The 13,567-nt window shown below is 36.4% G+C and overlaps 1 protein-coding gene across 14 annotated transcripts in view; it reads right to left on the reverse strand.

Moving 5' to 3' along the window:
• Positions 1-2,379: 2,379 nt before the first annotated feature.
• DCAF6 (DDB1 and CUL4 associated factor 6) overlaps positions 2,380-13,567 on the reverse strand; it is a 137,898-nt gene continuing 126,710 nt past the window's right edge. For 5 of the 14 annotated variants that reach the window (XM_054442531.2, XM_054442524.2, XM_054442513.2 and 2 more), the window contains 4 exons: positions 12,494-12,650; positions 11,775-11,863; positions 9,779-9,884; positions 2,380-2,845 (listed from right to left, as the gene is read on the reverse strand). In XM_054442531.2, the coding sequence (XP_054298506.1) occupies positions 2,781-2,845; positions 9,779-9,884; positions 11,775-11,863; positions 12,494-12,650 (417 nt within the window). In that variant the 3' untranslated portion in view covers positions 2,380-2,780. Of the gene's footprint in view, positions 9,885-11,774; positions 11,864-12,493; positions 12,651-13,567 lie in introns of all 14 variants that reach the window. The other 9 variants (XM_063649222.1, XM_063649194.1, XM_063649186.1 and 6 more) reach the window with 2 other exon arrangements.

Below are 13,567 nucleotides of genomic sequence, written 5' to 3' on the forward strand. Positions count from 1 at the left end.
TTCATCTTGCCCTAACAGCCCGTGACACAGGTAGGGCAAATATGACCACCCCCCTTTAGAGAGGGAATAAACCCAGAGAAGTCAGGTGGCTTGAGCAAGGTACATAACTGAAAACCAGAAAATAAGACCCTTGCACTTTACGGAAGTCATGAAGTGACCTTGTTTGGCTAAAGCTCTGATTTCTTTATCCTCTTGATCATTTACGACATTTCCTAATGTGGATACATATGTGCCATTGTCAAGCTGGATGTTGAAGTCCAACTGAACCTACTGAGCTTACTGAGTAATAACCTACTGCAGTTATTTTTCCTCTACACAAAAAGCTAACCTTCTCAGCAGCAGATGTCTCTGGCTGTGGAGGAGATCCTTGTTCTCCATATGGAAGAGGGATGCTCTGCTTGACTACTGACTGGTCTGTGAGACCAGTCGTGGCTCAGCCAGGTGATATTATATCTGACTCTCAGTATCTGACTTTGTACTTTCTCTCCAAGATATTTAGATTCCTGAAAATAATAGGAACATTTCAACTATCTGCTAATTAAACTATAAGAGATTGACTACTCTCAACAAAAAAGGGCAGCTGTTAACAGCACAAACACTAAAAGCATCAACAGACAGGGGCCTGGGTTTGAGATGACCATGGCAAGCCATCACATTTGCATTGGCACTGGCCTCTTTCAGCCACCATGTATAGTCACCAATGGTATGATATCCACTTCCAGAGTGTGAGCAAAAGCTAGAGCTCAAGGCTGGTGCTGATGGTGATGGATAAGCTGTCGTATGATCCATAGCTCTGACCTTGACAACTCCAACATTTTCTTTCTTGTGTCAGTGTTATAATTTTGGCAGCACTGAATGGCTGTTTCAAGATGGGTTCAATAATCAGTCCAGCATGTAATTCAATGTCTTCTCCAGCTGCTGGCTGGCAAGGAGGTATAGTGAAGATAGTTTCTGGCTGGACTATAGGTCATAGAGAAGTTGCTGGGTTTATTTCTGTCCTTCACAAGTGAGACAGCTCCTAAGAGCCCACTGAATGGAAGCTCAAAGACTTTTCCCACTAAAAGGGAGAAATGATGTGCCGTCCTAGAAACCTACAATAGCAAAGGCCAAGCGTGTGTGTGAGGGTGTGTGCAACAGTGAGCGTGCCTTTGAAATCGCGGACCACTAAACCCAACACTCTGCCATGCTTGCGATTTTGCCTCCAAGATATTATGAAGAAGTGAACTAACTGCCTCACTCCCACCTGGCAGGTCTGGATTCCGGAGGTGGCTTTGTATATCAAGAAATTAGCAAAGAGAAGCCATGGACATGTACTGTGCTCATATGGATGACAAGAGGAGGAGAGAAATCAGAAAGTATATAGAGAATAATTTGGTGTTAAGATTTATTTTGTGAATGGACTGAACAGACGTGAGCACGTGAACAGACTGAGGGGAAGATACCAGCAGAATGAAAATTTAGTAGAAGCGAGGGAGGATGACTGAAAGGCTTAGGTCTGCAGGAGCAGTTTTGGGTCATAACCTATAGGATATGTAGGTCTGGGTGTAGATGACTTGAATGGAGGTGGATACTAGAGTTAAGGAAGAGCAGAAATTAGACTGGACGGTTAATAACTTGCAGTGAAATTTAAATTTGGAGTGAGAGGCCAGAAGCCATTTCCTTCAGGGCTAGTTTATGCTACTATGTGAGCTACCCATGATGCTCTCAGTCATTTCTGCTTGAAGACTAACTCCTTTATTTGTGTAATGAGGTTCCATTAATCAGGAGAGATAACGACTGGGGGTAAAAATAAAGTATAGTCGGCCCTTGAACAACACAGGTTTGAACTACATAGATCCACCTATATGTGGATTTCCTCTGCCATCCCTGAGACAGCAAGACCAACGCCTCCCTCTTCCTCAACCTTCTCAACATGAAGGCCTTTATGATGATCCATTTCCACCTAGTGAACAGTAAATATATTTTCTTCCTTATGATTTTCTTAATAACACTTTCTTTTCTGTAGCTTACTTTCTTGTAAGAGTATAGTATATAATACATACAATATACAAAATATGTGTTAATTGACCATGCTATCAGTTAAAGCTTGCGATCAACAGGCTGTTAATGGTCAAGTTTTTGGGAAGTCAACAGTTACACATGAATCTCCAACTGTGAGGGGGGCTGGTGCCACTAACCCCTGGGTTGCTCAAGGGTCAGCTGTACCTTGGAAACAGCAATGAAGGAAGTCCTTCTATGTGATTCTATCCCACACAAGGAAAAAAGGAAAAGGTTGTTAAATCTAGAAAATATAGAAAAATAGTCATTGTATGCTACAGGAGAGATTGGAAAACTGTGGGTCAAAGTAGCAAGGCATTAAATAAAAAGTCAAATTCAGGGTATCTTAAAACAACCAGTTTCTTTAATTAGAAAGCAACAATCATGCAAATGGCAAGTGTAGAAATTTATTTGAACCAACATTTTCACTATGATGAAAATTATTCTTCAACATTGATCCAAGCTCCCACATGTGAAGGTTAGGGAAAATATTGCACTTTGCATTTTCTAGCACTCCTCATACACGGCAAAAAGTTTTAAAAACATTCTGCTAGTTTTGTTTTATACAATCTCCCAAATTCATGCACACAATCATTCCAAACCAATGTTAGGTTATCCCAAAAAAAGGGAAAAACTCCAAAAACCATAACCTTAAAATTGCACTAAAGCTCTGTAAAGAAAAAAATATAATAAATGTCTTATACAAATTTCAGAACATTTAAGTGCTTGCCAAAAAGAGTTTATTATTCCTCATCCTCATTTTCATTCTCTTGACCAGAGCCTTCTGATCTGTCACCCTCCAACCGGTCTGGAAACACAGATAAGAGAATTGCAAAGAGAAATACTTTTAGTAATTACAATTATTAATATTTTTCAATGCCTTTTATTTAAAACACATTAAAAATCAGTTCACCACTATGTGTGGATGTTTTTTAGAGGCAAATAAAAGAGTAAAGAAAACACAGTATTATTAGCTTTGATTATGCATGTTATTCTAAAACATGTAAAAATGAAAAAAGAAACCCACTCCTAAAATCTTGGTATATTATGTTCTACTGCAGTGGTTGTCAAACTGTGTTCTTTGGAGTCTAGGTTTCTAAGGAGGTACATCAGGTGCTGCAAAGGGGAGTGAGGAGGCAGCTGTGTGAGAGAAAATATGTGGACCATTGTTGAGGATTTGTGTAATTCTGTTTGTAAAAAGATTTTTTTAAATTAAATACTATGTTCCAGGCATTGCGATAAAACCTGAGAATACAATGGTGACCAAAACAGATGTAAGCTTCTGGTCTCAAGGAGCTTATTTAGGTTAAATACTCAAGTGAATATAAAATTACAAACTGGTGAGTACAGTATGCTCTCTCAAGTTTTCAGGATTTACACTTGCTATTCCTCTGCTTCAGATACTTTTGCCCAATTCTTTAGCTATAAAGGTTTACTCATCTCAGTACAACTATTATCCCCTTTGTGAAACTTTTCCTGGACATTTCCAAACAGGCTATCTGCAGAATTACGAACTCCCTCCTCCACATTCTAGAATATCTTGTATGAACTTCATAATGATGATCCTAATTACAGTAATAGTTGTTTGCATGTCTTCCTGCAGACCAGACTGTGAGTTCCTGGAGGGCAGGAGTTACTTCTTTTTATCTTTATATCCTCAGAGCCTAGTATAGGATGTTCAATGAAGGTTTACTGAATAAATGAATATAAGTTTTATGAAGGTAAGATACATTACATGAGGGTATTGTGAAGAAGGCGACAGCATAAAATCACTACCACCACTGAGATGGAACTAGGATGTTTCTGCCCCAGAAACATTTCCACATAGTAACATGGAAAATATTAAGGTTAAGCATAAGGAAAACAGTTCAGTCCCATTGTCAACAGCAAGAGAAGACTGAATCCTGAGATTTTATTTATTATCTACACAGGATTAACTGCTCCCACTGGATCCTAGGTCAACAGCACCAAGAACAGTACACTGAAGGGACTATATGTCCCTTTTAATTGTTTAATTGTCCAAGTGAATTAGATTAAATCTCCTCTATGCCAACTCTAATCCAGTGTCAAACCAGTAAGATAATGTATGTGTAACCTTTGTAACCTTAATTATACAAATAGGTATTGAATACAAATAAGTATTCAATTTCTTACTAATCTATAAAGGTCTATTCAAATCTTATTTTCATTTATTTTATAAATATGTATTGAATACAACAAATAAGTATTCAATACATACTTATAAAATAAATGAACAAAATAAGATTTGAATAGACCTTTATAGATCAGTAAGGAATTTAAACAGTGGAAGAATTTCTGACCAATAAAAGGCTACATAAGGGATATTAGTATAAAAAAAATTACATTGTATTTATTGTGTGATACTTTCAAAAGAGAACAAAACATGAAGTTGCTATTCTACTTACGTAGGGCTCAGGAATGGGAATCCTGAGTATGACTGAATATATTCAAGAAACCTATCCTGTCATGTTAGAGCATGATGAAGCAGTAATGGCCTACCTCAAAGTTGGCAGGCTTCTTACTCAAATTTCTTTTGGTTGTCACATTATAAAGAAGATGGGATAATAGAGAGTTAAGAAAAAAATGTCACAGCCTTTAAATCAGGGAGTTTGCAGTAGAGGTTAGACTTTTACACTCAGAGGCACACAATAAAGAGACAAATGAGGGCCAAGAGTCTTTTACGATAGGTCACAGAATAAGTGACAGTGGCTTCTGAAACGAGGAAAGCAGAATAGTTGTTCTCTCCTCAAATCCAATTCATTTAACTGATGCATAGTCACCTCTTCCAGAATGTAAGCCCAACTTCTCAGAATTAATTAAATCTTCTGTTCAGGAAATGCTACTGAAGTAGTAAGGCTGCAAAGCAGTTAACACTTACACAAATCTCTGGTTGGCAATTATAGACAAGGAGGTCTGAAGAACAGTGTGTTCTTTTAAATAAAAACTGGAAATAAGAATCACTTCTATGTATACTGTTTTTCTTTTTCTTTTTTTTTCTTTTTTTTTTTTGAGACCAAGTCTTGCTCTGTCGCCCAGGCTGGAGTGCAGTGGCGTGATCCTGGCTCACTGCAACCTCCACCTCCCGAGTTCAAGCGATTCTCCTGTCTCGCCCTCCCGAGTAGCTGGGACTACTGGTGCGTGCCACCACACCCAGCTGATTTTTTTTATTTTTAGTAGAGATGGGGTTTCTCCATGTTAGCCAGGATGTCTATGTATACTGTTTTTCAAAAGTAGCAATGTCAAATTGCTTTTGTAAATAAGGATTACATTTGTAGAAAGGTTCCTTTTATTCTGTTAGAGTATTTCTTCAGGAAATTATTTTTGGCTGGGGAAGATATGATATGAAGAGATACTGAGTTTGCTGCAGAGGGAGGGAATGTAGATAAGAAAAAAATTTCCCAATGGAAGCCTGTGTTCCACAAAAAACACTGTTGTTTTATTTTCCAGGCTAATCTTTACAAAGAATTTATTTACTTTCTTTAAAAGAAATAATACAAACTCATTGTTAGCTAGAGATTTGATACTAGATGTGTACTTATTTACCAGAATACTCAGTATTTGTTAAGCAACTACTATGTGGTAGGCACTGTTTTAGGAGCCTAAAGACCCAGCTGCAAATTAAGACAAACTGGGTCTCTGCTCTTTATAAGCTTACTTTCTAAGGAGAAAGATAGACAACAAACAAGGTACCACCTGTATTTTCCTCCTCTAATCTGTAATAAGACAATAAATAAAGAAATTAAAGCTTAAGAGTGGTAAGTACTTGAGGAAAATAAGGCAATGAACATGAATGACTAAGTGAGAGGGAAGATATGAGAAGACACAGAAAACAACTTTAGATTGGGTGAGCAGGGAAGACTTTTCTTTTTTTTTTTCTTTTTTTTTTCCAGACTGATTCTCCCTCTGTCACCAGGCTGGAGTGCAGTGGTGTGATCTCGGCTCACTACAACCTCCAACTCCTGGGTTCAGGCGATTCTCCTGCCTCAGCCTCCCAAGTAGCTGGGACTACAGGCATGCGCCACCACACCCAGCTAATTTTTGTATTTTTAGTACAGACGGGGTTTCACCATGTTAGCCAGGCTGGTCTCAATCTCCTGACCTCGTGATCTACCCGCCTCGGCCTCCCAAAGTGCTGGGATTACAGGCGTGAGCCACCGCGCTACCAGGGAAGACTTTTCTAAGGAGGTGATATTGGAGGTAAGACCTCAATTGTATGTGAAGTCCTGGGGGCAAAGTTGGGCAGAGGAACAAGTGAAAAGGTCCTAAATGTGCTACTAAGCTTGACAAGTTTGAGGAAGAGAGGCCAGTATGGCTAAAATGTAGTGAGCTAGAAAAAAAGGTGGACTGAGCGCAAGTCAGAGGTTGGCAGAATGTATGTCATGTAGGACCTTGAAGGCCAGAGTAAGAAGTCTGGGTTTTACTTTAAGAGCAATAGGGAGTCCCTGAGAATTTTAAGAGGGGGTAGTATCTAATTTGTGTTTTAAAAAGGTGGTAGCAGACTATAGCCCATGGGCAAATACAGCCCACTGACTGATTTTGGTTTTGTTTGGACAGAGTCTCGATCTGTCACGCAGGCTGGAGTGTAGTGGCGCAATTTTGGCTCACTGCAACCTCTACCTCCCAAGTTCAAGTGACTCTCCTGCCTCAGCCTCCCAACTAGTTGGGATTACAGGTGTGCACCACCACGCCCAGCTAATTTTTGTATTTTTGTATTTTTAATTTTTTTAATTTTTTATTTTTATAGAGATGGGGTTTTGCCATGTTGGCCAGGCTGGTCTTGAATTCCTGACCTCAGGTGATTCACCTGCCTCACCCTCTCAAAGTGCTGAGATTACAGGTGTGAGCCACTGTACCTGGCTCTGTTTTTATAAATTAAGTTTTATTATAACAGAGCCATACCTGTTCATTTACATATGATCTATGGCTGTTTTTGCATTACAATGGCAGAGTTGAGTGGTTACAATAGAAACCATATCTGGCTATTAACAAAAAAATTAACTGACCTGTTTTGAAAGGATCCCTCTGGCTGCTGTGTGAAAATCAGACTGTATGAGGACAAGAGAAGTAGAAGCAGGGAGATCAAGGGTATATAAATATTAGGTCTATTCTGGAGTAAAGTTAGTATCACTTACTGAGGGAGTCAATCTGTGAACAATTTAATAAGTGATTGTGATCTCAATAGGATGACAGGCTTTGCAAACCCATGACAGAGAAATGATAACTATCTGTGCCAAGATCCAGAGGTATAATGGGAAGAATGTCAAGAGATACTGCAGGGTTTTATAAGACATGTTAACACATTTGGACTCTACCCTAAGAACATGTGTGGGCAAAGGAGAATTTTAAGCAGGGCAGTAAAGTGATTCTAAGACATTCTAGAGGAGTCTAGAATGATCCATGCAAACCATTACCATCTTTCCAAAGCCTCTCAAAGCTTCCAGGAATGTCAGAACTGCCTTTCCATCTCAAGTGGCCACTAGACTAGCAGTCTTTGGTGCATTATTCATGAGATTAATTTTGGTTGCTTTTTAAAAATGTAGAAGCTTAATCTCTATCCAGCTAAAATGAACCAGAATCTTTAGCAGGTGAGACCTAGGTAAGTATTTGTAGTTTGTAAAACCCGTACAGATGATTTTAAGAGGCTCCTTCATTAAAAATCACAGCTCCAACAGAAAGAAACTGTCTTGTATCTATTCCCTGGACTTCCTAGGAAGCCTTCTGGAGTAATGGATGAGCCGAGAGGTACTTTGTGGCTACCATGTGCTTATTTGATCCAAGTCCATTTTTAACTCTCCTGAATATGCACACATTATTGTACTTGGACTACAGGACACTGGATAGGAGAGGAAAAGAGGGGTTGACTAACTGACCCATCAAATAACTAGATATCTTAAAGATAAGGGCAGCAGAAATGTTAACTCTTGGGCACTTTATTCTATCTAGTATTTTGTGTAAGAGAAGCAAAAAGATAAGCTGACTAAACCAACTAGAAATTGTCTTTTTGATTGCTGGCAAAAATAAATGAAACAGAGAATTTTTATATTATAAAACATCTTATCTAATTCTAAAACCAAAGAGGGATGGTAGTGGCTATTAACTAACCAACCATTGCTATGTTAGCACAAATAGATTTTTGTGCAACTGGAAAGAGAATTTTCTGCAGGAAAACTACTGAGGAAGAGCCATCCACTAGATAAGAGTAAGCACATTTTAGGTGTCATTACCAGTAAATGTTTTTCTTGTTTTAAAATGCTGCTTCCTCAAATGTGAAATTCAAATGGATGAATTTTAAGGGTTACTTGCTGTTACTGAACAAAATATATTTTTAAAAAGTTACAGTGTTATTACAATTTAATAATACAGGAACCCAAAGAAGTATTACAAAAACATTTTGTTGGTCTACTAACATTTTTTATTTACATTCCAGGTTTATTTTTTGTTGTTGTTTTCACCATTTGAAGTTTTCCCTCTTTCCTGGTAAAAGTTAATATTTACATTTGAGGATTATTTTCTAATTATTTTAATTACAAACATATGGGTCTTCTTTCAATTTTTCAGATGTGCTACACTCTCTCCTCTAGGGCTTAGAAAAACGCTATACGCTGTCTACTTTCTGTGGAATACTTGTCTCCATTCCCCACTCTCTCTGAGGAAGTGATATTTAATTCACTGCTTATGCAGTTCTTACAGTAAGAAGTTATCTCAACAGAGTGAAGATGGGAGGGGACAGCACGATTATAAAAACCCTGAGGTGGGAAAGAGTTTGGTGTATCCCCAAAAATCAAAGAGGGCCAGTGTGGATGGAGTAGTCACAGAAGAAAAGAATGCTGTAAATCAGCTAGAATAGTTTGAGATTAGATCATCCAGAGGTTTGCATGTCATATGAATGATTTGAATATATTCCTGTAAGTGAAATTTATAGGTCAAAGGGGAGCAAGGGCTTGGAAGCTAATTTCAAATTCTGGCTTTAATATTTATCAGTTGTGTGACTTGGGCTAAGTTATTACAAATAACCTACTTTGTAAAGGATTGGAGGTAAATGAGGATAAAGCTGTGAAATAATTAGTATAAGCCTGATACATTATAGTTACTTTATAAATGGTAGCTATTATTATTAAATGATAGCTAATACCAAACGTATAGAGACATTTATAAAATCAGTGAAGAGTGATAAAACTCTTTTGTTTGATAAATATATTCTGCTTATAACAGATACTAGACCTTTTCTTTTGTTATAAATTATTCAATTCCTTCTTGAACATTAGTTGTAATATATGCATTTTTATGTATCTGTGGCACTGCACCTCACAGTTGATCTAAAACAAAAAAATATTCAAAAAGCAAACTGAGGTATGTTTCATTTCTTAGCATGTCACATTTATTTCTGTTTGGTTTTCAACAAACCTACCATTAAAGAATATGCACTATAATATATCTTAAGGTTAATAGTACGGTCCTGTACTCTAAGAAAACAGCAGCTGATAAGAGTTTTTACGTGACTCTGGTCTTTTCATTTTGACCGTTTTACGACAAATGTAGTTCACGAGGAACTAAGTTCCTGTGCTAAGATCAAGCATTCACAGAAATCCTAGTTTAGAAGTTAAGCTACCCTCATTTTGTGATATTAAAAAATATATATAAACCCCTTTAAAGCAGATCTTAAATAATAATATATTTTCAAATATAAAAATGGTTTTAGTAGTATACTTAAAGTTCCTACCAGCTCGGATATGATTCAGTGAAGCCAACATCCTCAACATGAAAGAGGCTGGAACTGTAATGGTGTTTCTAGTTTCTTCCAGCATGAGTTCATTTCGAGTTATAACCTACAAGGCAAGTTAAAAATCATATCAAAGATCATAGAGTAACTATATTTTTTCCTTGAATATCAGGCAAACAGTAAACAATCAGCCAGTACCAGGAGGAATTACTTCATTCTTTATGCATCTGATGTCTGTATTTCTGCCTTAAGTCTATTCAATGCCAAATAATCACTGTAACTTGTATTTAAAGGAGGAAGGTCAGAGAACACAACTCTTTCAAATGGCAGAAAAACAAAGGTCAAACTTTGACGCTACTTAAAACATTTAAGAATTTAATTTAGCTTTTACTTGCAATTTGTTTCTCAGAGCCATTTACTTTGTTGGCTCCTTGTTTTCCCTATAGGAGAACTGATAACTTTAGTGATGAAATACAGTTAAATTATTATCCATGGGCCACTTGAATCCCTTGAGAAGATGTTACCTTGACTGAGGCAGAGTAGTCTTGAAAAATAGATTTTTGGGCAAGGGTTAAGAAGGAACTGAGCCTTAAGTACCAAGAATAGGATTACCTGAATATTCGTGAACACCCAGAGATGCAATATGTAACCATGAGCAAAGGAAAAAAGTGGAAAAGCAAAAACCATGGCAAAGGAAAAAAAGGATGAAAGAAAGAGTATGAGAGGAAGAGAAAGATGCTACTCTGATCAACAGTTTCCCCAATACTGAAATAATAAATTCCCAACTCATCAGGGTGCCCCACAGGGCCCTTCACAATCTTACCCTCACCTACCCATTTAGTTTGATTAAGCTACTTTTGTGCATGTACTCTAGGGTTTCAGGCACACTGATGGTTCATTTACCCTCTCATGCTTTGGCACATGCTGATCCTTCTGTCTTAAATGCTGCTTTGCTCCCTGTCTGCCTGGTGAACTATTCTCAGACTTCTGTCCAATTCTTATTTCTTCTGTGAAGACCTCTCCATCCTATCTACCCCATTTACAAACACAGCTATTCCTCTCTGTTGGCTTTCGAAACACTATGTGTATACTATTGACTGACACAGACCCCACTATGGTATGTTCTAGCTGTTTACATTGTCTTTCCCACTAAACTCTGAGGGTAGGGCTTTATCTTTTTTACACCCAGCATTATGTATACAATACATCAAGTGTTTTATAAATGCCTATTCAATGAGTGAAAGTATACATGGGAATTGTGCTACGAACAGTCAGTGTTAGTCTAGAGTAGTGGTTTTCCAACTTACTAACATTTTTAGCAATGGATTCTCATTTTCATAGGAAATAGTATATGAGAACCCACAAATAAAAACCCTGGTTGAAGTTGGGGAGGAAAGGCCCAGAGTAATGCCTTCCTATTATCCACCTTCCCTCTCCCATCCCAGAAGAAATCCAGAGCTCCAAAGAACTCAGGTTGAAAATACTGTTTTAACAGGCTTAAAAAAATCTTAAAATATAATAATAAAGGAAAAGATTCTTCACTCATTTGTTCTGCTATATACTAATCCTGAAAAACAAAGTTCCATTTCCTTTTTAAGAAAAATTCAAAATGGAAAAATAGCTGTACTAAAAATGGAAAAATTGCTAGGCTTTTGGAGAAACAGTTATAATAAAATTATTTTCTTAAAAGGACAGATTTTTTTGTGTGTGATTCTTTATTGTAATAACATGAATACTTAAACCTGTTTTTCTTAAACTACTATACACCTAATCTGGTGTTACCGATGATGAATATTATAATTAGTAAGCTACTATTTTGATTTTACCTCCCTAGTATTATAGACATACTTTTATCTTAATTTTTCTTTTTCTTAAAATTTGACCTCTTTAACTGCATTAGCTTGTTTCATGTTAGCAACTAATAACTTTTTTCTTAGGGAAGCATTTTAGGAACAAATTGAAATATGGTCTACAGTAAGTACAATAAAAATCTTACTTCATCAGCAAGTTTTCGGTTAAAAATCCTTGACTCTTCTAATGGTGACCAGATCTTTATGTCATAATCTATGCCAGATGAGGCTAAAACTAGAAATAAAATTTACATATTAATATGAAGCCTAGAAACATGCCATTAATTCAGGATATGCTTATATTATGCATATATGTATATATAGCAAAACTGAGCTTGAACAGCAATTGTACACTATATATTTAACTGTTAATTGAAAATATTATTTTGACAATTTGCTAAATGTTATCCTAGAACATAATTTTAAGACCATGTTGAAGTCACTCAGATTCATTGTTGAAGTCACTTATTCATTGTCTGAGATATGTGAGCAATTTCAAAAAACAGACAAGAGCAATGCTCTTTTGTTCTGATAAATTAATTCAGATATGTGAAGACTAAAAATGACTGGATGTTCAATTTGGATATGCAATAAAAAGTTCAGTCACACTAAACCTCTTACAGCTTGTAAAACTTAGAAGAAATATTGGGAGAATAAACTTTTTAACCTATTTCCTTTTACTTTGTGCAAAAAGCAGATTATAGGTGTGTTTGAAGCTCAAGTTCAGCTGCAATTGACTCTAGTGGTGCCTAGTCAGATAGTTTGGATTATTCTTATAATATTAACAACTAAAAAAAAATAATTTTGTATGACTGATGAGTCATACAAATAATTTCTAGCCCTCGTCCTAGAAAAGATATCTTACTTGGGTCAAACGGATGTGGCTGCAGGCAGTTTACCACATGATTATCAGCTTCCAGAAGCATCAAATGCTCAGCAGTGTGCCGATCCCAGATGAAAATGTGGCCACAGTCAGAACCACTCATTACAAAGTTAGCACCCCAGAAATTGGCTTCTTTTATCTAAGGGTTAAAAAAAATTATTTAAAAATTCAAATTAAAGTTATTAAAACAAAGATTTATGCTATTCTTACATTTTTTTCTTTTTTTTTTAATTCTTACATTTTTAAAAAAACTGGCTTAGAAAATAGTAAAATTAAAAATTGATGCTGGGCGCAGTGGCTCACATCTATAATCCCAGCACTTTGGGAGGCCAAGGCAGGAGGACTGCCTGAGCTGAGGAGTTTGAGACCAGCCTGGACAATATAGTGAGATCCCCTCTCTATAAAAAAAAATTGACAAAAATCTGTCTTCTAGCTTCTTTAAATTATGATAGGCATTCATCAGCAAGGGTAAGATGGCAGTAAGTAATAGAAAATCCCCTGTAAGAAGAGGGACTTACTTCTATTGAATACTATTGAATAGTATTGTTCAATACTATATTTACAGCACCTGAAATGGTACTTGGGATACAATAGGTGCTTAATTATTAACTGCTAAATGAATGAATAGGATTTCTGGGTTTTGGACAGTATAATGGTAATTTATATATATGTTGCTGAACTTTCCAAAAATTGTACCAATTTAGCTTTATAAGACAATGAAATAATTCACAGAAAAAAGAAATCATCTTTTGTATTTTGCTTTAGACCCAAAGAATAGAAAGCACCAATTTTTTCATTAGCTATTATAAGCTAACACAATTGAGAAAGATATAAACATACTTAATTTTATGAAGCAGAATCAAAGGCATATGATATACTGGAATAGTTATAATGACGTTTTTAAATGAATGCACATGAATGAAACATCAAAAATCTTTGTATTTCAAACAAGGATTTTAAAAAATTTTAACTGCAGCTGCTACTTTGCCATTTTTGGTGCTCTCACAAAAGAGGGGAGACAATTTTATTGTTATCTGAGCTACTGTTAAATTTACT

The sequence above is a fragment of the Pongo pygmaeus genome, chromosome 1 (assembly GCF_028885625.2).
Source record: "Pongo pygmaeus isolate AG05252 chromosome 1, NHGRI_mPonPyg2-v2.0_pri, whole genome shotgun sequence".
NCBI classification, from domain to species: domain Eukaryota; kingdom Metazoa; phylum Chordata; class Mammalia; order Primates; family Hominidae; genus Pongo; species Pongo pygmaeus.